Below are 25492 nucleotides of genomic sequence, written 5' to 3' on the forward strand. Positions count from 1 at the left end.
TCCCTTTGTTTTAAATTGCCCAGTTTGCAGAGTTCGGGTTGGATCTAGTAGGAGACGAGGCATAGTCACCCGCTTTTTCTGCCAGTTTTTCGCCAGTAGGTTACCTGTTCAACCTACTCGTGTTTTCTTGCTTCCGCTTGTGTTTAGTAGCTCTGAATACTTTAGAATTTTTGTATATTATGCGATGTTCAGAAGTGATAAATTAAGAGTGTAATATGAAATTTTCGATTTAGGGTTGTCCATCTGCAAGGGAGATTTTCTTAAACTTTTCAGTAAATTTTCCTTGGAGGTGGTCCCCGCACGACTTACTCTGGGTTTCAGGGTGAAATTCGGGGTGGGTCGTGTCAATTATGGCATTGGGGCTACTGTTTCGCAAGTTTATTACCCCCAGTAAAAGTTTACTAGGGGTAGTAAACTTTATTTTTTGCATATATATTGATTGTTTCTCTCCTTTAAGGTATATAATGGTCATAGGAAAACTGTATTGCAAGTTTACTACCCCCAGCAGAGGTTTACTAGGGGCAGTAAACTTTATTTTTCTGCATCTAAGTTGATTTTTCACTGTTTTAAGGTGTATAATGGTCATGGAGAAACTTTATTTTGAGTTTACTACCCCCTATAAAAGTTTACTAGGGGTAGTAAACTTTTTTTTTCGTACTTGGGTTAAGATCACGTAAATTCCGATGACATTTAAAAAATCCAGTGAGATTTCCGGAAAATTCCGGCCACTAGATGCCGGCAATTTTCCGGCCGTCGGAAAATTCCGGTCACCGGTGACCGGATTCCAGCGGCCGGAATTTGGAGTCCAGCGACCGGAATGCGGCTGCCGGTGACTGGCGCCGGAGCCCGGTGTGCTTCCAGCAAAGTCTTCCCTCCATCTTTTTCACTTTTTTCTCTTTAAGTAAAAGCTAAGGGTAAAAAAGTCTTTAAAAATATAATTTTATTATATTTTAATAAAGATTTGTGTATTTGGGCTTAAAATAAGTACCTTGTATTCAAATTAGCTAATAAAAAAGATTATCATTAAAATGGGGTTTGACTTTTTCTGTTTTGTGCAAATGGCCTTTTTCCCTTTATGATTTGTGTATTAGAATGAACCTTGTGCATCGGCTAGTTTTTCTAGTAGTGTTAATTAATTTAGCTTAGTTGTGAGCTAAAGATGATACACAACGATCCCATGGCATTGAAGAAACTTTGGCTCTCCCATGGCATTGAAGAAACTTTGGCTTTCCCATGGCATTGAATATATAATGCCATATCTTTGCGGGTTAGATCATGCAACTACGAGTAGGGGCACTTTGGATCCGTTTCTGGTTCCTCGTCATTCCGTTGTATATGCATAAGTGTGTTGCAGAGATACTTCGATGCTGAAACGAACAATGTAAGAACATGAAAATGATATGAGATAATTAAAATACCTTTGGGTCGACCATTCGCGGCATGATATGATGATATATTCTTCTTCAGCTTCTTTTCTGGCTACGTTTTGTGACATTGTGTCGATCAATATTTTTTTGTCTCTAGGTCTTTTTCTTTCACAAAGTTAACATATTAGAATAGGATTAATTGTTTCTAAGGTTATCTGATCAAATGTGAATTTACATAACCTGCTGTTATGTTCGTCACGATCTACAATGTATAACCAGCAGAACTGCAGAAGTGGATAACTACAATACAAGACGAAACTGCATCTTCCTTTCCCTCGTTCGAGAGGTTGAAAGGTGCAAAAATGTAAAACATTGTATAAAATGTCCAACAGTCACCAAGTGACTCCATGGCCCAATGGATAAGGCGCTGGTCTACGAAACCAGAGATTCTGGGTTCGATCCCCAGTGGAGTCGATTGTATTTGTTTTGCGTGTTTATACGTTTTCTGTCTTTTATAGTTTGATACTTCAAGAACTTACCTGTTCATATCATCAGTCAGGATGGCCGAGTGGTCTAAAGCGCCAGACTCAAGTTCTGGTCTTCGAGAGAGGGCGTGGGTTCAAATCCCACTTCTGACATTTTTTTTATTTCTGTTCAGCAGGCACCATGCAGATTCACAGATATACATGCCGGGCCTAAACACAGTTCAGCAGGCACCATGCAGATCCAAACATTATGCTGCACCTAACAGATTTTACAAATAGAGAAACCGCATATAGACATAGCTAGTATGATAAGAAAGATAACTTGAAGACGTGTGAAACTAGTGCGTGTGTAATTTTGAGATCCGAAACAATTTTCATACTTTCAGCTTGACATAATCAGGCTAATCAGCCAATGAAGTACAAAACAACATATTAACCACTGTACAGAAGTCTGACATGAAAGTAACAACAGAGATCGTTTTGTTGGAGTAAACCTGACAAATTCCTTTCTTCCAAGACAGTATAAGTGGATTCCATGCCCCTCTTTTCTTTGAAACAGTTTCTTGCCCTTTTCATCCACCTAGAGTTTGCTCCACATCAACAAGACTCAGAATGGAGAAAGTGCCGTATGGTTATGCAGGTGAGCTCATTATGACTGCTAGAATATTGTACAAAATGACAATTGTCTTCTGCTATTATATCTGTTCCTTATTCGGTGCTGCTGCTTTTAGTTTCTCTAGCTGTTTCCGGATGTATGCTTGTTTTAACTTCTCACGACGAGCAGTTGCCTGCTCTTGCCTGCGTACTTTGAGCTCCGAGGCTTTCTCTCTTGCTTGATTCGCTTCTTGATGAACTTCCCTGAACAAAATGAATCAATGAACAAAAGACGTGAGATGATTGCAAACAGGTGCATAGAGGTATATAAACTGTGAATGGTCATGTAATATTATATCGATGATAGCTTAGACATAAACAAAACAGCCAATATAAATCAGGTAAACAGCTACTCAAGTCAACAGAGTTGCTTCATCAATAGCAGTGAGATTCTATTTTCTAACCAGCCCAAATACGAGAATCAGTTTAACGACAGCATAGATGACCAACATCAGCAGCAATAGCCAAATCACAATTGGTAAATGTTAAAAGATCAAACTATCATAGAAAATAGTATCAATTGAATTAACTACCATAAACAATGATTCATCGGATGAAATATATTATGTAGTCTGATTATTTTATGCCAACTAAATTAGCAAATAGCAGAAGTAATGTACCAACACTCTCACAGGACTTTACCTCACAAATCGCTTGTGTTCATCATTGTCCCATGTCGCACCTGCGTGCCCAAGCCCCACAGGTTTTCTGCTAAACAACGTAGAAAGATCAGTCTCGCCATCTTGATCTTCCAGTGGTGCGACAGCAGACGAATCGTGACGCTGAGTCTGCTCCGACTCATCCTGCTCATGTCTCTTAACAAAGAAATCCACACAATACTTTTCCTTGTCTTCCTCATCGGATAGCTCCCCCCTCGCTAGCTTCTCATACAATGCAGCCTTTTTCTCCAAGGCTGCATAGCTTGCTGATCCATCCTTAACTGCCTTCAGCTCAAGCTTGTCCCTAACCAAAACAAAATTGCAAAATCGATCTTAGCAGAAATTCAAACTAAACTTTGCAGCATTGAAATGGAGCAAGTGAAAGTTCTTAACTTTAATATATTGAATAAGAATGTGATATGAGTCATTAAGAGAGCTCAAAAACATCATCTTTATCACTAAAGCAGCACCCTAGAAACTCAATTGAACAATATAACCCTAATCCCAATCCCAAAACCCTAACCCAGAATCATCCAAATTCCACACAAACAGCGCAAAATCAAGCAAATCAAAGCAAAACCCAGACAACAGAATTGGACGAGAACATAGAAAGTGACGTACTTGTGGGCCCGGGCGTCGACGCCGGAGTTCTTGGCGGAGAAGGCGTCGTGTGCGGTGATCTTCTTCTTGGCGCGGAGGAAGTCGGCGTCAGAGCCGGCGAGGTCCTTGGACTTCTTGGAATCTTCTTGAGACTGGTAGAGCTGGGCCTTGAGCTCCATGATGGAAGAGGCTCCGACGCCGGCGATGGCGCGGTGCTTCTTGGGCATGATGGTCGACTCCGTCAGCCATCCCAGAGATTCCACCACCACCCTCCTCTTCTTGGGCTCTTCTTCTTCCATTCAAAGATTTTTTGATGCTTGCCGCTCACCGCTTCTTTGCTATTTCAATACCTCTGTTTGTTCCGGCAGTGGTCAAATTGGTAATGGACTCGACGACCCGGCCCAAACCGGCCCAGAAGGAAAACAATTAATTTTTTAAGAACATACTGTTAACTCAAAGACACTTGTTTCGGTCTTGCGCCGGTCTATGCACCTTGGTTGCTTTATTTGTTCTAGATAGGCGGCTCATCTTTTGGTCGCAACCTCCTGCTAACAGAATGAGACTAAATGTCATTGGGTTTATTTTTCAGCGGCAACATAGTAAGAAAACTGCATTATTGGATATTAGGATATGTAATCGTGTTACATGTCTACTGATCTTTCTATTATGCCACCTTTATGACAAAGAAAATAGAGTCATCATTAGATGAGTACTCTTTATTAGTTGGTGCTTGTTAGAATACAAGTTCGTTGTAAAGATTCTCAATATTATTTCAGGTCTTTGTAATAAGGGTTTATGCTTTATATCCCTCCTTGTATTCGACAGTTTCATTAATGAAGACTTAAGGACAGCCGCACCGATCTTTTATTCAAAAAAAAAAAACATTTGTTTCTTGTGCATATTCAGAAAATGGTTTTATGTTCTTTATAATCTTAATAAAAAAGCTTGTTAGAATACAAGTACGTTGTAAAGATTCTCGATATTATTTCAGGTCTTTGTAATCAGAGATTTAGATTTTATATCCCCCCTTATATTTAACAGTTTCATTAATAAAGACTTGAGGACAGCCGCACCAATCTTTTATTCAAAAAAAAAAAACACTTGTTTCTTGTGCATATTCGGGAAATGGTTTTATGTTCTTTATAAGCTTAATAAAAAAGCACAGGAAGGCTTCTTGACACATGGTTGCAAGGTTTAAGGGTCCAGGCATTTCTTGTTCTATATCTATCACTGGACTAGAGCATCGAATGTTAACTCAAATATTGCGACACTAAACAGTGGAAGGGAGTGTTAAACATTTACACGTTTATTCCAGTGAAACATTTACACGTTTATTCTAAGACGTTGAGAGGGCTTTGAAGAAACATGCAGAAACGAAGTTCGGTAAAAAACAGCGTTGGCCGCTCAGTGGCGCTTCATCCCTGTTGCTAGTTCCCAAGCCTGTAGGATGTGGTGCACGATTTCCTCCACTCCTTTCCCGTGCTTCACCTGCATATAGGTTCACAGCATATGAAACATGAAACAAGAAATTTAAAGTTTGAAGCGATTCTGAAATCCATAGCCATCAAGTAAGACCTATGCAGAACAAAAATATTTGAAATTTGGCCTGGTAACAAGGGTTGCAGTGTCTCTTTTGTGCCAAGCATATGTGATATCATGGGAAAATCAGCTAGATGTAAATTAGCAGACTATAATCGTAATAGTCTTTTAACCATTCAATCAACCGACCTGAGCAAAGACAAATGGCCCTCCATCTCGCATTCTAAGTGCGTCACGCTCCATCACTGCCAAATCAGCTCCAACAGCTTCTGCAAGGTCTGTCTTGTTTATCACCTACAATCACATGTTGTCCAAATCATTCACATATGATTCCTTAACAAATGTTATCAAGTCACAGTCATAAACTACTAGCAGTCTATATGGATATAGTATACACAACAAAGGCAGCAGCAATGTATCAGTAAACCACATACCAGAAGGTCAGCTTGAGTGATTCCAGGGCCACCTTTTCGTGGAATTTTGTCACCGCCAGATACATCTATAATGTAAATAATATAGTCAGCCAGCTCCCTGCTGAAGTTCGCAGCTAAATTATCTGCACCCAAACAAATCAAAATGGGAATGTTTCAATCAAACAATAAATCATGACCATGAAAAAAACTGGGTCCAACCATTGGTTGGTCATTCACGTAGAAGCTGTCCCAATTTGTGCAACTTTACAGTAAGTAGTTCCATCCCAAAGTAGTTATGTAAAGGGTCTTTCATTAATTAATCTCTTTACAGATACAGATAAACTACATAAAAGCCTTTCAGTTTCAAGTTCAATATTGAAATTCTAGTACTACTATCATCATTCATCATCATTAGTAATTTGCAATAATTCAACCTAAGTATTCAAGTCAGTTCATTCAAGGGTTCTCATTTAACTGCCTCCAGAGAGTACCTCCGCCTGATTCACAAAGAAGTATGTCTGCCTTGTACAGATTAGAAAGCTCCTCGAGAGGGCCTAGATTAATGCTGATGTCTTCACGAATGGCAGCATGAGGGCATCCTCCAGTTTCCACAGCACGTATCCTTTCTTCAGGAAGTGCTCCATGCTTGACCAGGAACTCACCATCCTCTTTGGTGAATATATCATTTGTCACCTGCAATCACCACACATGCTCTGTCTTCTTTAATGCAATCTTTAGATCCCAAATCGCCACATAACTTGGGTATTTCTCTATGGCCTTGCCTCAATATCGATCAACTAGAAACAGTGCTAGGCTGTGCATATATTAACAAATTCTACACAAGGCCACAATCTGATTTTACAAAAAGTGACGTTTCTTTGAAGTATTTTGAACATGTAGACTTAAAAAAATTGAATCTTTAGAATTCTTCAACCATGATAGTGACTTACTGCAGCAAGACTGTACTTGTCGCGCAAAAGTTTGCACAGAGCCAACATCAAAGCAGTTTTCCTGTATGACATGAAGCAAGACTCCCATCAATTCTCATAAAAGTTTGATCGGTATGGTGCTATCAACTTATCACATATCAACGTCAAGTTTTCTAAATTCACTTAAACCGACCAAAACCAAGATATCAAAAGCTTATGCCAATAAACTAAGAACAGATTTTCAACAACTTGTGATTGCCACACTAACCAAGCAACTCAATATGCATCTGGGGACATACATAAAACCCACAATGAGTTATAACAATGCCCAAATCTCAGCTACATACTAAATTCCAAATCTCAGAATACCCAACACCGAATAATCATTAAGTGGCAATATCATCCATATTCCTTAGTCCATTTGAGCTAATGAAACAATTCAATAGGTAACTGTGATATCACTAATGCAAAAATCAGAACATAACTAGATTGAAGGCAGAAATGCAATAAGCCCACTTACCCAGTACCAACTGGTCCTCCAATGCCAATAGTGAAAGCCCTTTCCTTGAAATCCCTGGTTTGGAGTGGTGGAGCTCTTCTGCTGAAGAAACCAGGAGAGTAGATGGGTTCATGTGAGTGTGGTGCCAGACCATCATGGCTATGGTACACCTTCCCATCTGCTCCTGTCCATGACTTTGTTGCTGCTGAATCCCCATGGCTGTGATCATGATCATGATCATGATGGTGATGATGATCATGGTCATGATGGTGGTGGTCTGCCATTGACTACACACTGCTGAAGTTGTTATACTTGGGTCAGTTGGGTGTCAAGTGAAGAGGAGGTGCATCTGCTAGTTTAGATTGGGTTGCTACATTATAAGATTTTGCAGGTTGTTTAATTTACCAAAACGCCCCTTGTTAATAAATAAATGGCTTAGGTTAGGTCATTAGTGGAATGCCTAGGTTAATTAGAGCAATGTGCTCCTGGACCTTTGATTAATTAGGTCATCATCAGTGGCACTGAAATATGATGATCACTTTTATAGTGTCATCCTGCATCATTATAATGTCTAGAGTCTGAGCGATGATTGATGCATATAGAAGTTGGGATAGTATTTTATACAATTCGTATGATCAAAAATTTACGTACAAGTTATTTTATCAATCGAACAAACGAAAGCAATTCAAAAATTAAACATGCTTCTCTTTCATGTTCTACCAATTTGTCATGTTATATATAATTCATCTTCTAACCTCACTACCTAAATCAAAAAGAGATTGGGGAGGTGATTGAAACAACAAACTGTAAAGAAAACTGTCAACTCTAGCATTCTGGCGGGTACCATAAAAAACTGAAACATTACTCATGAACTATGTGCAGACTGAAATACTGCTCATTCATCTTAGTATAATAGAGTATTATAAATATGTATACATATGAATGGTATGTGTAACTAATCCAATTCCATAAGTACATTGATGCTCATCTCCCATACAAGCTTAAAAGTTAAACCCAATATCCAAACAAGAGACAACTCTATATATATACTCAATTTTTTATGCATGCACTCCATCACTGTACCTCTGCAATTGAGCACTCACAAATCAAAAGAAAAGAAGAGGAAAGAGAGAAAGATGGGCAGACAGGCTTTAAAAAGGTCAAAAAAGAATCCCATGCTAATCAAACAAGTTCTTGAGTGCATTTCGTTTGCCACATGGTTGCTGAGGCATCAACTCCGTTTGGTTCTGCCTTTGAGCAAGTTCTTGATCTAATTGCCTGACTGCTAGATTGAAATCATTGTCTGTAACCACTCCTTGGTTTTGTATGTAATCTCTTTTGTCTTGGAATAGATAGTAAACAACAATCACACACAACTCTGCTGTGAAAAGGATAATCCAAAGCCCTGAGCTTCTTCTTGTTCTGTTGTGGTAAGCATTCAAGCCTGTGTATATGTTGATGATCCCCACTAGTGATATAACTGTTCCAAGCATCCAATGCACTATGTACCACACACTTCTTTCCTTCTTTCCCCTGAAAATGAAGAGATAAATGGTTTTGGAGATGAATTCGATCTCTAATCTTTGTCGTGTATTATAAATTCAAGAGCGTACGAGTAAAAAAGCGGGTGATTGTAAACCAATGATTTATAATACATTGCTAATAGCTTGATATTCAAGCAAGTAAAACAAGCAGACAACCCTTTGTATGAATAATTATCACCTGTGAGGCCTGAATAATCCAATCAAGGCTTGAACCCAGATGGCAACATAAAGTGCTAGGCCTAATCTTTGGTGGCTATTATCGAATGAGTTCTCAAAGTTTTTGATGGACATCACAGCTCCAGCTGTGGCAACAAGCACCGACAGTATCTGGTTTAGACTGAAAATTTTATCAGAATAAGCATGATATATAATGAGTGAAGGATCAACATGCCTAAATAATATCTCACCAAAAAAAACAAAAAAAACATGCCTAAATAATATAGTGACAACATGCATAGAAATTATGAAGGTCTGGTGTACCGGAAAGTGATCATAATCTGCTTGATAGTTTTATAGAAGATGAAATGATAGAAAGGGCTTGATTTGTAAACTTAATCCAAGAGAAGTATGTAAAATCAGATAATTACAAGGATTTTTCTAAGTTAAAGGACACCAAATCATGAATTAATTACACAAGAAAAACCAAATTTGCTCATGATATTGATGTTCAAGAATAATGCATCTTATGGTGAGTTACATTAAAGCTTTTTAAATAATCAGATGGGTCAGAGCACTTTGTAAACAAAGAAAAGAATTGTACGTGGACAACATCATGAAAGCTAAAGTGGGTGATAGACCAGTGATCATAATTGAAAACAAAAATCAAACTTGAAAGAAAGCATATTTTGCCACTGAAAATTAGCACTGTCCCAATCTTAATAAATGGATAATCATATTCAGTAGTTAGTTTTCTTAGATGAGTTGCAGAAATCTTGCCTGGAAAATTACATGGAAATAGAAGAGAACTTTGGCCCTTGTTGTCCCTTGTTCTTCTCTAACAGACATTCTGATAACAAGTATTCCAATAGGCATTAAGAGCCCCATTGAAAACCATAAGAGGATTCCATGAACTGTAACATTAAAAGTCATCTGAGAACCCAACTACAAAATACAAAACAGCCAAACAAGGAGAAGAAGTTAAGAATTTATCTGAAAGCTTAAAAAAGGTTATTCAGAAAAGATGAGTTACCTTGTGAAAGTTGTCCTTAATGCTTTTGTGACTGCCTCTGGGATTGAACTGATGATCTTCATGAGATGAGCAAACAACTAATGGCAGAAGAAGAAGAAGATAATATGCAGAAATAGCTAAAGAAGCCTGTTGGAGATAAGCAATTTGCATTCTTGATCAGTATCTGAATGAAGCAAACCTAAGAAAGATCCAGGACCTATATACTTTCAGTTATTATTCTCTCTACATGCACTTTCACCTTTTCATAATGATCTTTATAAAAGCACTTTCGAGATATGGTTTTTGGAAATATGGAGAAGAGGAAAAGTAACATGCATGTATGAGTTTCAAGACTGAAGTGAACTTGCTTTATAAGAGAGGATGTGGTAAGATGATTAGTGAATGGACACAGATTAAAATAGTGATTAATAACAAATTACCATATAGTATAGCTTTAGATTTGTGGCTTTAGGGAAGGTAGTTGGTGTGAGAAAGAAGATATAGACTATATAAAAGAAAAGGCAGGATTATAAAGGAGAAATTTTGATAAATAACCACTTTTAGATGTTGTAATTGATTTTAAACCATGTTTTACAAATAGTTGAAAACTGACCATTTTAATGGATACAAAGTCTTAATTGCCCTCAATTAGTTTTCTAAAACTCATGGATTTTTTTAATTTTTCTCAATAGTTTTAATTGCCCAGTTCCTAATATATACACAAGAGAAAACATGGAAGAAATCCTTGAACATTTGAATATCTTCAGTAAAAGGATTGAGCCTCCAACCTTTGTTGGAATCGATCTTTGTTATTAGCAAAATCTACAATGTCCTTGCAATTGCATTCACATTTAACATGTAATTTATCAATTCTCACTGCCAAAAAGCAACCTTGGATCAAAGCCGTAGCTACAAATTCAATAGCTGCCATGAACTTGTTTTATGATCTCTCAAAATAGCACCAGCACCACCCATGCATTTTGAGAGATCAATTGACTTTGATAAAACGTTTATGGGGAGCGAGGATTTCAATGGTTGGCTCATAGCTAAAAAATACTCATTAACTGAGTTATATATATCATCAATTACAATTGCATTTTATTACTCAGAATATCGTTAAACCTAGAATTCGTAGTAATTAAATCATGATTACTAATAGACTGATATCCCCTTATAATTGGTAGATCATTTCATTTCTTAAATTTCAAACATATATAAGAAATCCCAACATAGAGAAAAAAGCTCTGCGTTTGATGTCCACATGTTTTTTATTTTTTTTTGGGGTTTTGAATCTAATCTTGAATGAATGATGATGGAGATTAAGAAAAAAAAAAAAAAAAAAGAGAGAAATTTAGATGAGGGTATATGAGACTTTTGATCAATTGATATAGTTATTTTTCAATTCTTTATAAAAATATGGTTAAAAATTAATTACAACCCCTAAAAGTGGTTATTTATCAAAATTTCTCATTATAAAGGTAGTCTTGGAGGGAATGAATGAATGTTAGGTAGTTTTGTTTCAATTTTCTTCATCAAATCAAAGTAAAAGTGGGGTTGACATAAAAGGGTAAGGATTATTTGGGCCAAGGTTTTATATGGATTGGACGGATTTTACAGAAGGAAAAAATTCATCTCCAAGTTAAGTGAAATGTTTTTGCTTCTGAGTTCTACTGAAGTACTGAACTACTTCTACCTAAAAAGAGAATAGCTAAGCATATGTTAATAATGATTTATGTATGACAATCTATCTAACTCCATCATAAATAATGAGAATTATCTGTTTTAGTCTGTGGCCTTTTGTTTGTATTGTAATGTTGGGTTTCAAGTGCCCTGTTCTGTTCTATACAATTGCCAGCAGCAAAAACTGTGAAGAATGATGAGTTAGGCTAATCATGGTTTTACTTAAATTAGTCTGGGACAGATATGATGAAACTAACAAAGGATAAAGGCCATCAATCTTGTAGCTGCAGCCAGGATCATGATTATTTTCATATTCTGGGCCTCTATGTAGGTGTTGTTACCATTTGATCTCTACTTCACAGGATTTTTCTGAGTAAGAAGTTCAAAATATGATGAGCAGAATAATGACATTTGGTTATTTATGTGTGTATAAGCAAGCAGACAAGCAAAATGCAGATTTTGGGGATGTTGAAATCAAACAGCTTACTGTGTTCAAATCTTCCCTAGTGGTTATATCTAGACCTGATTAAAGACGATATTTAAAGTGTGTCGCGAGAGCTGTTTTGTTAGTATATTTCACAATTTTAAAGTGCATTGTTGAGGGAAAAAAAATGTTATCGGTGTTTTCAATGAATTGCCCCAAAGACTCTAAGAGATATACAGCAATATATTCCTTTCACATATACAGCAATACCTTCTCATCATTTCATAGGAAAAATGGGAATGATGACGGGTTTGGTGGGTACTGGGAAGTGAATATCATATATTTCAGATCTGGCATCCTCTTGTCAATGGAGTCATAGATAACAAGTATGCGTTAAAAGACTATTTTCAGAAAACACAAGATTTCCTGTGCAAGACTAAGACATGAAAGATATCATGCTTGGACCCTAATCAAATTTAGTTCGGTGATCAAACAAACACAATTACTTGTACAGTTGTTCGTAAGAGCATCTCTAACAGCTTCTCCATTTTCTTGAACTTTTCAATTTTGAAGAATATAGAGCTGTTTTTAGGTCTAACAGTTTTCCTATCTCATTCCCCAAATGGGGATGGAGAAGAAAGAGAAGTCTTCATTCCCCAAATTTGCAGCAAAACCTTCATTCCCCAAAATTAAATTTTTCACGTGCTCCAACGAATTCAAGACAACAAATATAATATTTCATTGGGTATTTTATTGTTATGATGAAATATATAATATTTTTTGTTATAATTAGTAATGATATAGTATATTTTATTGTTGTATTAAATGCTGAAATCTCTAAAATGGAGAAGCCGTTGGATTTTAAGCATAATTTTTTTGGAGATTTTAGCTTTTGCTTCCCCATTTTAGAGAAATTTTAGGGAAGCTGTTGAAGATGCTTTAACAACTCAACTGCAAAGGACTGCAGACCACGTACAGATGGCAATCCGATTTTACCCTGAATAACAAGGTGATCGATATATGAGCATATAACTATAGTAAAACTAGAAGATACCTTAAGAGACTATATCAATCTGATTCTGATCTTCAGAGACTATAGACTGTTAAGTGTTCAAAACACTTTCCTATCAAATTTTTCTCGAAACATGCAAATATCCTGTAGTCAGGAGTCGGAAAGGAAATTTGTATCTGATGATTAAGGACCCCTTAACTACTACGTAAGTAAAAGCAGTGAAAGATTCAGCACCACAAAATCAGTCATAGAACAAAAATAATCGAACCAGACATGCTTGTACTCACAACCTTGCAATGAAACAACCATATCCAATAGAAAGTTTCAAAAGAACTATATTTTGTGGCCTGTGGCAACAAAATACCTATTGTCCAGCTTGGGAGGCTTTGTTCCAATTGTTGATCGATCATCTTTTCCACTCCTCGTTAAAGGAACAGAAACCTGCACTCGGGTCTGCAGTCTACATAGTAGCCAGCTAGTACATACATGTATCAACGTTGAAACAATTTTACCCCAAAACCTAATACAAGGGACACCTACTTCTTTGAGTTCTTTCTAGTTATAGCTAATGAAACATGATGCTTGTTTAGTACTAATTTGAGTAATTTCTCTAACAAATGCTTATTGGGAGCATGTGTACGTTGCAGCTTAAGATAGACTAGGCTACTACAAAACCTGGTTATTAATCAGTCAAATTATGCATTAATCATAGACCCTCCCTCTTCCCAATGATCAACAGCTACCAAAATTAAATTGCCTATGAAATCCCAGAAGAATTCCCAGAGACCCAAAAGAATTCAAATGGACTCATTTTGAAACTATAAACGTCGGAATAAATTCTCAAAATCTAACCCTTATTAACTAGCCTGTAACTTGTATATATTAGCTTCAAAAGAAAGGAGCATTTTCATCCCATTACGTACTGTGAGGTGAAAAGAACGAAATTCGTCTTCCTCAATCAATCAGCTTGTGGCTTCCTCCTCAATTATGTCTACTGTAGTTAAAATCGGGCCCTGCATTGAGATGTCTGCAACCGTCGCAAAGAAGAACAAAGACGTTGATGAATCCATTGAAAAGTTCTTGTCTACGAATAAGAACTTTGTTATCGGCCTGAACATAGAGTTGAGTTTTAGCCGAGATTCAGAAGTTCTAACAAGAAGCAAAATAGCTATTCTGTCACTGTGTGATGGCCAGCATTGCCTTATTGTTCAGCTTCCTCACTTGGACTCAGTACCAACCTCGCTCTGTAATTTTCTTCAACTAACGGATTACACATTTGTGGGATTCGACATTGCGAGAAGCATGGAAAGGCTGGAGAAAGAGTACGGTTTCGGCTGCAAGAACTACGATGATTTGAAGACTATGGCTGCAAAATATGACAACCAGCAGGGCTATGCTGCTTTCTGGGGTTCTGCTAGCATGGTTGATAATCTTCGTTATGAAAAGTTCCGAACTGGAGTCTTTTCCAGTTGGAATCCCTTTGAAGGTAATCGTGATAAACTTAAGAATGCGGTTTTTTACAACTGGGGTGATAGATATCTCAACGAAAACCAGGTCACTCGTGCTACTATCAATGTCTATGTTAATCATAGACTTGGGGAAGCGTTGGGGTATTTCTAGGTCGTACGTACGTGCTTCCGTACATATGCTGAGAAACTTAATTTGCATGCTAGCTAGCTGCTGTTGTTTTTCTGCTGGTTAATTTGTTGCTTTACTTGTGATCTTGAGCAATATCCTTTCGTGGTGTTATTGACATTTGCCTTGTTCGAAATTACCATATCAATATATTGGTGGTACCTAAAAAAATAGAATGTGATCATTTTTTTAGAGTTGTGAAATGCTAATTGAACTCAAGCGAAATTTGGAACACAAGTCTTCTATTTGTAACTTTCTTTGAACATATGGTGCTAGATTTCCAAATACACAGGAGATTTGATAAGATAATAATGTTTGAAAGGGAGCTCAAACACTGGAGGCTACCTTGGAGTTGGAGGCTTGGACCCTATTTAATCAGGCAAGTGTTTCCGTGGGAAGTAACATTCCAACCCTACAAAGACTTGGACATGATTGTAATGAGATTACAGTTCATCCGCTGCGTCTTAAGCTATAAGAACAACGTCAACAGTGAAAAGCTACTGACCAAATGATCCAAAAATACAACATCCCCGTCCAAAAGGTCATCATGGTTCCTCACCTCTCTCATTTCAAGCAGAATCCCAGAGCCTCCAAACACGTCATGAAAGAGGTTCTGTCCAGCATGGGTGTCCCGGAACACAAGCATATCCCCATTCTTGAAACAATATTCAATGCCGTTTGGACGAGGACGAAGTGGTGGCGGTGCAGCCTGATCTTCGTCTGCTGGTAATCAATAAGGGTTTGGAGAGAGACTTCATAGAGATAGCTTGGAAACTTAAGTAGAGTAATCGTTGTGCGTCATTTGCATGGAGGAGTTTGAGAATGTTAGTGAATTGGTGATGATGATCAAGTGGATAATCGCTTGCCTTGCTTGCACCTTTTTCATGGGCTTGCATTGTAGAGTGGCTCCGAACCTACTCTCCCAGTGTCCTGTGTCCCGGTACTCTTACATGGTTTTTACACACGATCAAAGTCGAGGCGGAGGTGCAAAGGGTGCAGCGTCAGACTCCAGCAGTAGTTGCTGGCATTCATGGCATGTGCAGTCTGTTAATCTGTTTGTAAAGTGAACGGCGTTGTTCTACAAAATTGTGAAGTGTAGAGATCATGAAACAATTTTCTAGTTTCAGACATCAAGAACACCAATGCAACGGAAGGGTACATTTTAACACAACCTCTTCAGCAAAAGCAAAAACTGTACAAACCATTAACTACAGACCAAGTGTAAAAACTACAAGATCCTAACTTTGAATTATGTCCCAACTAAGTGAGATGACATTTCATCATCACTGCCTGCTGGCTTTGGCAGTCCAAAATGCAACTGAATTGAATCACTCAACACCACACAACCAATAAGAAATCAAACGAGAATCATGTTGTGGATTCACTGAATTGAGCCCAGCAAAGAGGCAATTTAATAGAAAAGTTGAAAATGGAACAAAATACGGAGGCACTCTGACCATTTGTAGTTCTAACATAGTCTAATAAAATAAAGTGACCAAAAGAAAATAACTCAGAGTTCAATTCTCTACAAGAAAGATTCAGAAACAAAACCAACCCCAATCCCTCTTTCAGCTTGTTCATCCAATCAGTCATGATCAAGTTAGACAAACAAGTTGGGCCTCGATGCCTTGTACGTGGTCTTCAACTTCCTGGTAGGTGGCCTGACTTTCCTGGTAATCAATGGAAACTTGATCTTGGAATTGTGGAATTGCTTAGTACATTCCCTCTTGCAAAGCTTAGCTGGGATAGTGGCAATCTTGATAATTTGGATACAAGGAAACCTGACCCTGTGGCGAGAAGCCATCTCGTTGTACATCTGATCCACAGCCCCATTCAGAGTGGTGTCACGGTACTCCTTGTACATGTTGTGATACCCTGTCCTGCTTTGATACCTCAACCAAATACCATAGTTCTCAACAACAGTTGGCTTCTTCTCAAAAATCTGCACCCAATTCCAATCAAATCCTCAAAATTATACCAAAAGAGTTCACCACCAGTCATTTTGAGCAACAACCAACAAACAATTATAAAATAGTGTAATGCAGAAGAAACCCAAGAAAGCATAGCAACCAAGTCCAATGTAGATTCATATACAAAAGAGACCCTGTTTCTCTACGGTTTAAATGAAAACTACACGGGCAAAGAAGCAAAAAGAGCCAACAGCACTTAAAAAACACGGAAATGAACTTCCGCAAATTCAATTTCACAGCTAATGACCTGAATTGAATTTCACAACAGGGCGAACAAACATAATTCGATACGATTCATACACCAAAATGTGAAAGGACAAGAAAAATAACCTCATTGATGGCAAGCATTTGGCCATTGCTCTTCTTGACCTTCTTCAGCTTCTTCAAGAAATACCTAATCCACACATAATTAACTAAAATTTAAAAAAAAATCGAGACATTTAACATTTTGGGATCAATAAACACCAAAAAGATCAGGATCAAGAGCTTTACCAGAACTTGGATTTGGCGCGAACCTCATTGGTGTGCCAAAGCTTCATACGGTAGATCTTCGGGGTGTCCTCAGCATCCTTGGGGAGGGCCCTACCCACGACCTGGTACTGGTGATACTGCAACACAGAAAACGACGCCGTTAGATGCAGCTCAGTTTATCGGCGATCAGAGAGCTAGAAAAGAGATCGGAGAGGGGGTTGTGCAGGCTTTACCTTGAGAGCAACCATGTTTGCGACGGCGACGATCTCTGAGGCCTCTCTCTCACTCGGTTTCGCTCTCTGATTTTAAGAAGCGCGGCCTAGGGTTTTTGGTCTTGTTTATATATGAGGTCGAAACCCTATGCAAATGAAGTTTGGGTTTTCTTAGAGCAGTCCTGGCCCATTGGACTCATGTAAAAAGTACGGCCCGTTTAGCAGATTGAAGAAATTGAGATTTTGCTTTCTTTTTTGAGAGAATTTCTTTTTGGTTATTGGTGTGATCGTCTTTTGATTCTACTATGTCTGATTCTTGGCCACCGTCTCCTTGCAACTTGGGCAAGTTTAACCATGACTTCGGCAACGGAGACCCCCGAGGAGGGTTACTTGGGAAGCAAGACTAGTGAAGTCTAGAACGATTTTGTAAGGATGAGTGGAGGAGGGTAAGTTTGGAAGGCTAAAGATCAGTGAAGTCAGGAATGATGAGGTTTATGGATGTAGTTCATAATTCTGTTTACATTCATATATCTTTAACATGATCTGTATTCTGTAATGTTCTAGCCTTCTAGGATCGTACCCAATGTACAAGCAATGGCAACATATTCCAGATGTGATCCAGATTTATCGAAAGTAATTGTGAGAAACACCGCATACTAGCAGATATATACATTGCTTTCGGTATACCTGTGATAAGTTTGGAGTAACAGAAAACCATATTTATAAATACAAAACACCCAAATACTATGTCAAGTATTTGCAACAACTGAAACCAGTACAGTATGTATAATTTAACAATAGACATCCAACTGCTTCTAGGTACAAACATAGAATCGAGCCTGCCGTCCATATGATCCTCACCAGGTGTGAGTTCCTTTTGTAACGCCAAGAGTAATAGCTAGCAAAGCAAGAATTGACTGAAAAAAAGAAGAGTGTACATAGTTCCATGTTAGGGCATGAAATATATAAAAATCCCACTTCTAAGATGAATACACAGAACTTTCGCAAAAGAAAACATAAAGTACCGGATAAAAGATAAATACATGGCAAGTGAAAAAGGGGGCTACAAGTCACAACGGACATGAGGAGAACAGGAAACCTCAGACATGCACCTAGAATGATCCTTATGACTAACAATGCTCAAAAGTAGCAAGATGTGCACATTGCATGATAGGTTCAAAACAATCAACAAATCCCTGAAATGGTATGTAGCTTAAAACATGCAGATCAGATTCAGCTGCAAATAGATTGCAAGCACACAGAATGACTATCAGATGTTCAGGCAAATTACACGCTACAACACACTTAACTGGATCACAAACTTTCCAACCATTCATAAATAATGCTACGTTCTATTTCAAAATGCAAGTGTCTAGAATATATGCAAATCAATAACCTTATCTTTGAGTGGAAAAAGAATATCAATAATGATTGGAAAACATTACTTAGCAAATAAATTGAAACAAACGAAAACTTACTGCTATCGTGCATGCGACATATCCAGGTTTTTCTCTGTAGTCCACCCTCACACAAAGCAAAATAAAAGCTCCAATATACCAGGGGATGCCACCAAGAAAGAACCCCATTATAAACCTTCAGAGACAGTGAAAGTGTATACTGTCAGTTACAGCCAGCCAGAATATGCTAATTGAGATATGCAATCAAAGTCAAACATACAATAGAAGTTCATAATGAATAATCTACAATGTCTTTCGTATCAGATATCATGACCCTCTCTTTTTTTGGTCTCAATATACTACATCATCTAAAACTAAAAAGTAGCATAACTCTCTAGATTTCGAAATGGAATTGTTTGAAGAAGCAACTCTGGCCCTATAATCTGTAAAGCACATCTTCACTGTATAACTACTTAGGAATCAAACCGACACTAGCCAACATGGCTGGAGATATCATCGATTCTTCGTTTGAGAAAGGAGTTTCCCCCTCTGATCAGTACAAAAACTATGATTCTCTCAACAGTATCCATTCAATTAAACAATTTCAGCTCTATACAGTGATCCCTATGATTTGCACAGACTGCACAATTTATACCAGAAGACATTTTCGCTTACTTTGATCCCGAAAACTATCAATCTCATTCATTTAGGGTTTGTTTCTACACAAATTACGGAACAACCAAACAAACATTGATAAAAATTGACTGAAGAAGAAGAGTGAAAGTGAATCAAACTCACAATACCCAGCCGCTTCCAAGACCACAGCAGCACGGTAGCCTTCGTTCCCTCACAGGTCTTCCCTCAACAACAGCATAACCTAAACAGAGATCAAACCAAAATCTCAAGCTCGAAATCGAAATCAAAATTGAAATTGGAGAAGAAACGAGATATGGATCATCGATTGAGATCGTTTACCGGTGACGGTTTGGTATCCGTGATGCTGGGGGGGGTGGTGGTGGTGGTGGTGGCTCCGCGGAGGTAGCGGAGGCCGGCCGGAGACGCCGGGAGGGGGTACCGGCGACGGGAAACCGACGACCGGCTCGGACAGTGGCTGCGGAGGCGGGTAGTTGGCGACGCCTTGGAAGGTGCCGTAGTAAGGCTGGCTCTGGTGGTCGGCGGCGAGTCCTCGGGTCTTGGAGTCCGCGTCGTCGCTCATTGTGTGGTGTGGATCGGAATTTTTATGTGTTTGAGACGGTGAAGGTTGATCTTGTTCAGTCTTGAATCGTCATCAATGGCGGTGCTTTCAATTCTTGGATAGACCAGCTGGCTTGGGCTAGTAACCGAGTTATTCTAGTTGGGTTTGCCCATTTTGGGCCGTAATATACACCCTAGGCCCCTTAGTTTTTCTTTTTTTTCTTTTTTGTCATCTTTTATTTCTCAAATTTGAATTTGATCATGGTAAATAAAGGTTAGGTACTGGAGAAATTGGTATCTCATTTTCTTTATCCGAAGGTGACATTAGGAACCATAACCACATGGTAATTCTGGTGCACATGATACAAGTAATTAACAAATGACATATATATATATCAATAATATCATCGTACAATCAAATGATTTCATTACAAATGCATCATGTTGCTTTTCTAAGGCCATATTTTTCTCATTACCTAGAATACCACATATTTGGTATTTGTTATGCCGAACATGAGTTTTGGAAGTGGGTCGTCTATAAGTTGCTAGAAATGCAAGGACGTATTGGTGGGATAGTCCTACAATGTATTCCATTAGCTAGATAAAGGACACTATAACAACCTCACTCATGACCTTTTTTTATGAAAAAAAAAATGTCATTCAATAAACTGGAATTAAAAGACAATCACAGCAATCAACAAAGGATTACAATTTCAAGCTAGTAACCCCAGATAAAAACTACTTGTCTTCACTTCGAAGAGAAGAGACTGACTTGTTAATAAATCTAAGAAAGCGGAATTAGACAACTTCACTCGTAACTTAGAATACTTTGGGTCAGGTTGTTGAATTTGATTAAAATATAATGTGAAACAGGATAAGAAGCAAATAAATTTTGTTTTACGGGTGTATTGGCAAAACTGTCGATGCAATCATGCCCAAAAATTACATAATCCACACAAGCTTGGCAACAAACTGTGTGGGGTTTGTTTATATAGATCATTATCCACATGCAATCCACAAGCATATATAATACGTATGATTCATATTTCACGAGCAGCCATGCCTATACCAGCTATATACAGTAGACAAGTGAATTAAAGCTGCTGAGCTGCTCTCTGTTCTGTATGCAACTTCCAAACCAATGAGAATATGAGATTCTGATCTGGTTGCTGCAAACTATGAGCAATCGGGGAACGAAAACCACGACAGTTTTCCGAGCCCGAGTGACCGAGTACCAAGATAGCTTTGTCATATAAAGCTCGAACACTTGACACACACGCACACATACCAATTAAACTGAACAGATCAGGTGAGAAAATCTATGTTTGACTCATGCAGAGAAATGGTCGCGTTTAGTTCCATTATCGATCTCCAGAAATCGTAGCTAGCTTTAAGCGCGCGCTTCATGATTTATCATAGCTAAAACACCATTCCCGTGCAGATATCATGCATGCAACTTCATGGCATGGTGTATCTGTTTGGAAATATGCTAGGAACACAAGTTTTCGTTCTTTAATTACTTGCCATATATGCATGAAATTGTCATTTTAGAAGCATATATGCACACTTTTCACCATGATAGCAAGGCATAAAACTGGGTTGAATTACCATAAATGTTAATGTATGAGGAAATTATTATAAACCATGCGCGAGATATTGGAGGAAACTATAAACCATAGATCCAGTCATAATTTAGGCATAGTTGGACTCCATTTGTTGTACTTTTGCTTTAATGAGGAAAACCATGAAATTTTTTAGTAGTTTGTCATGAACTTAATTATATTTAGAATATTATTTGAGTACCATTTTGGATACTGACAACAAATTTTTTTTAGTTTTGAGTATGCGACTACAATTTCTTCCATATCAATGACGTCAATGTGTCGCAAGTAACCATTTAAAAAAAATTATAGATGGATGAAGTCATGAAGAGTTGGAAGTATTCTTATATAGTTTGTGTAGTTTTTCCATGGTTTTCCCCTATCTAGCCAAATTACATGCATAGACAATATTGTGTCTTTCCTCATTTTGGATATTTTGTACACCTAGACAACATAATGTGTTATAATGAAGTTTAAAGTTTTCGAATCCAAGAAAATCTTATAAGATGTTATTTTATATTTTTTTATATATATTTACGTGACATAATGTGCGATGAACATTTGCATAGGTTACAATTCACACATAAATATCGCTTTTGTATAGTACGTAAACGTAATATATGCAGTGATGAACATTTGTGTGTATTCAATTTTTCCTTATTCGTAATAGATAGATGTCACTTTTATATACTTGCACATCCATCGTGATAGTGATGAATATTTGAGTTGATATTAGAAGACAAATGATACAACTCACAAGTTACTGAGCAAATTAAGAAACAAAACACAACATGACTTGAATCGACTACATTTCAATTGGAGACGATTCGATCAGGGAGGTCCAATCAGTGAGACGATTGGAACCTAGCTAGCTTAAACTTATAAAAAATCAACATCAAAGATATGAGATAAGACTAATTATACAAATGCATGTCGTCAAACTCGTCTCCTTTCCCCTACCAATCATAACCCTTGCATCTGCAAAATGGCCAGCCTTAGCTTAAAACAAAACTAATTATTTCAATTATCCACCCAAAACCAAACTCATCCATTCCACTTTTCCAAAGAATCAAAACCAAAAGAAAAATACAACGACAGCTCGCTCTCGTCATTTCACGAAAACGACACAGAGCAAACAATTCAAGTTTGGTTTCATTATGTCACCGTTATGACAAAGCAAATAGAGTCATCATTAGTGTAGTATTTTTTGTGTACTCTTTGTTAGTTGATACTTGTTAGGATATATGTACCTTATAAAGTTACTCGATATTATTTCAGAACTTTGTAATCATGGATTTAGGTTTTATGTCCCTCTTATATTCTACAGTTTCATCAATAAATGTTTAAGGACAGCACCAGCCCTTTATTTAAAAAAAAAACACAATCCAGGTTTGGATCACGAGGGCACTTTCGCCCTTTCACTTCACTGTAGAGTAAGAGCCGGGAATCGCCGCATGGACAGGAAAACCTTGCAATCGTCTTTAGGGCAGATCGTCGGGACGAACGTGATGTCATCGCAGCCGTCCGTTCTGTGCCTCTTGAAATCCAGCAACGTGGCGAACATCGCCATGAACAACACCAGGTGGTTCAGAGCGTACCTCTGCCCCACGCACTGGTGGGCCCCGGCTCCGAACGCCAGGTAGTTCTTTCTGTAAACCCGGTCCTCCTGCCTCTCTACCGAAAAACGGTCCGGGTCGAACCGCTCCGGTTCAGTGAACCCCTGAAAGCATGACTCGTAGGCAGATGGAAAGACAATGGTGCCCTTTGGGACCGTGTACGTCTCGGTCAACGGAAAGTCAACCGCAGCAATGTGAGGAACCATTGTGGCCGGAGCTCTGTATCTGACAACCTCACGCGCCACCGCGTGCGTGTACCTCATTCTCGCCAGCTGCTCCGCCGTGATCAGCTCGTTCGACTCCGGGTCCCAAACTCCGGCGACCTCTTCCCGGACCTTGGCAAGAACCTCCGGGTGGGAGTCGAGCAGCGCCACCGCCCACAGCAGCGACGACGTGGAGGCGTCCTGAGCAGCGAAGAGGAAGTCGAACAGGTGAGCCCCGAGCTCGACGTCGCTGATGTCACCACCGCCGGCGTTGAGCTCCTTCACCATCTCCTGCATCCAGAAATCAATCAGACACGTCGGCTCCTGTTTCTCTTCTTCCATTTTTGCCCTGCTCTGTTTGGCGCAGCCGGCGAGGGTTTCGACGAGGCGCCCCACCGCCAGCCTGGCGTTCCGGAACGCGGTCCCGGGCAGGTCAACGGGCAGCTTCATGAGTCCAACGTTGAAGAAGTTGTAATCCGACTTGAACCTCTCGCGGGCTTCGAGGGCCAAGTAAGGCCCTACGAAGACCGTTTGGGAGGTATCGAGGTTCATGTCACGGATCAAGAACCGAAGCGCGATCCCGTTATTGGTCCGTGACGCGAGACTTACCCAATTCTTCATGTGTTGGAGGATGATGGTCTGCTGGAGCGCGGTGTAGGTGGCGAGGGCTTTGGGAGTGAAGTTGGGAGTGATGCGACGTCGGAGGTCCTTGTGCTCTTGGCCGGTCATGTAAATGAGGTTGTGTTCGCCGAATAGCTTCTTTCCAAAAGGGTGGCCGACGAGGGTGAAGGCGTCAGGGTGTACATTGGCGAAGACTTTGTGGGAGAGAGAGGTGTCGCGGATGAAGAGGATGAACTTGCCGACGATGTAGTTGGCGGAGAGGCCGGAGGAGGCGGCGAGGGAGGATTGGAAGTCCCAGAAGCGGGTGGGGTTGCGGACGAGGGAGACAGCGTTGCCGAGAAATGGGAGGACGAGGGAGGGGCCGGGGAGGGTGCGTTTCTTTTTGAGGTAGGAGAGTTGTTCCAGGAAGAGGAGGAGGAGGAGGAAGGTGATGAGGTAGGGGGTGAGTGGGAGGAGGAGAGTGTTGATGATGATCAGAGGTAAATTCATAGTTGAGTTGCTAGGGTTTGTGTTTTTGGAGGGGGAATATATATATATATATATATATATATATATAGATGAGAGAGAGGTCAGATCAAGTACAGAGAGATGACATTTTTGCAGGGTCTGATCGATCGAGGACTGACTGGTGTTAGTGTACTGTTGGGCAGGGACCAGGGAGGTTAATTACTTTTGGTTTAATTAGTTAGTGATGTTGATGATGATGATGATGATGAGAGAGAGAGATACATTTAATCAAAAAAACACTTAAATGATATCATTCTCATATGTTCATCATGAAATCATCTACATTGTCATCTATATAATTTCTACATTATCATCCCAATCTTTAGGTTTTTAATTGTTATTAGATCTAAATCCAAAATTGAAAATAATGAGAAAAACAAACTCGATCGATCATTTCAACTGCATCCACCGACAAATTTGTGTTTGTTAATGATAACCAGTTTGATTATAAGTCTTAATAATGCATTCTAGCCAATGCAAGTTGGAAAAAGAAAGAACAAGGTGTCATTCCAAGTAGTTACAAACCAAACTAATAGGTTGTCATTTAGTTTGCATGGCCCTTTAAACGTGGGAAGATTGAAGAATTAGGTTTAGGGCAAGTTGTTTCTTCTCGTTTATCGTTTTGGGTGTTGCAGACTCTACAGTACACCTTGGGGAAGCCATTGCTTTCGTTATCGATCGTAGATGGGAAAACACAGTCGGCTTTTTTATTTCCCACATTCCAAGTACAGTTTTGCATCGTCTCGTCTCTTTCTGCCTATTTTTTTTCTCCTCTTAGTCAGATTCATGTCGACCCTCGAATCCTCGATCAGTCGCTGTACCGGGTTGTCAATTTTTGTATGTCAAATTTATAAAACCCCGCTACAAGAACAAAATGCTTAACGTCTTAATCTCACTCTGGCCGGCTTGTGAAAGCTTAATTATCAAATAGAATGTTATATATATACACACACACACACAACTATCAGGTGCGGACGTCTGCACCAAAGTTTTGGTGAGGATTTCCATTTTTACACCACTTTTCGATCGAATTTCCTCATCTCCACCGTCTAGTATTTAGATAATATTGTGTAGATCATCTCTGCAAAATTC

The 25492-nt window shown here is 38.9% G+C and overlaps 3 protein-coding genes, 2 non-coding genes and 1 pseudogene across 6 annotated transcripts in view; 3 read left to right on the forward strand and 3 right to left on the reverse strand.

The window, feature by feature from the left end:
* LOC101310880 overlaps window positions 1–25492 on the forward strand; it is a 1534871-nt gene that overhangs the window by 143455 nt on the left and 1365924 nt on the right. The gene's annotated exons all lie outside the window — the stretch shown is intronic.
* On the forward strand, window positions 1769–1841 carry TRNAR-ACG. The gene has a single exon. It is a non-coding gene; the product is annotated as a tRNA-Arg (tRNA).
* On the forward strand, window positions 1922–2005 carry TRNAL-CAA. Its single transcript has one exon. It is a non-coding gene; the product is annotated as a tRNA-Leu (tRNA).
* LOC101300797 lies at window positions 2160–10102 on the reverse strand (annotated as a pseudogene). Its single transcript, XR_184187.1, has 6 exons — window positions 9626–10102; window positions 8868–9016; window positions 8334–8678; window positions 3787–4098; window positions 3149–3469; window positions 2160–2710 (listed from the first exon to the last, which is right to left on the reverse strand). The product of XR_184187.1 is annotated as an uncharacterized LOC101300797 (transcript).
* On the reverse strand, window positions 4939–7495 carry LOC101296750 (uncharacterized urease accessory protein ureG-like). The gene is made up of 6 exons (XM_004293501.1): window positions 7167–7495; window positions 6668–6728; window positions 6209–6410; window positions 5739–5860; window positions 5494–5598; window positions 4939–5253 (listed from the first exon to the last, which is right to left on the reverse strand). The coding sequence occupies exons 1-6, from the start codon at window positions 7427–7429 to the stop codon at window positions 5170–5172; spliced, it is 837 nt and encodes a 278-aa protein (XP_004293549.1). The 5' UTR covers window positions 7430–7495; the 3' UTR covers window positions 4939–5169.
* LOC101299646 (60S ribosomal protein L18a-like) lies at window positions 15786–19903 on the reverse strand. Its single transcript, XM_004293511.1, has 6 exons — window positions 19634–19903; window positions 19457–19535; window positions 18740–18854; window positions 17071–17186; window positions 16909–16972; window positions 15786–16550 (listed from the first exon to the last, which is right to left on the reverse strand). The coding sequence occupies exons 1-6, from the start codon at window positions 19872–19874 to the stop codon at window positions 16209–16211; spliced, it is 957 nt and encodes a 318-aa protein (XP_004293559.1). The 5' UTR covers window positions 19875–19903; the 3' UTR covers window positions 15786–16208.

The sequence above is a fragment of the Fragaria vesca genome, linkage group LG3, assembly GCF_000184155.1.
Source record: "Fragaria vesca subsp. vesca linkage group LG3, FraVesHawaii_1.0, whole genome shotgun sequence".
NCBI classification, from domain to species: domain Eukaryota; kingdom Viridiplantae; phylum Streptophyta; class Magnoliopsida; order Rosales; family Rosaceae; genus Fragaria; species Fragaria vesca.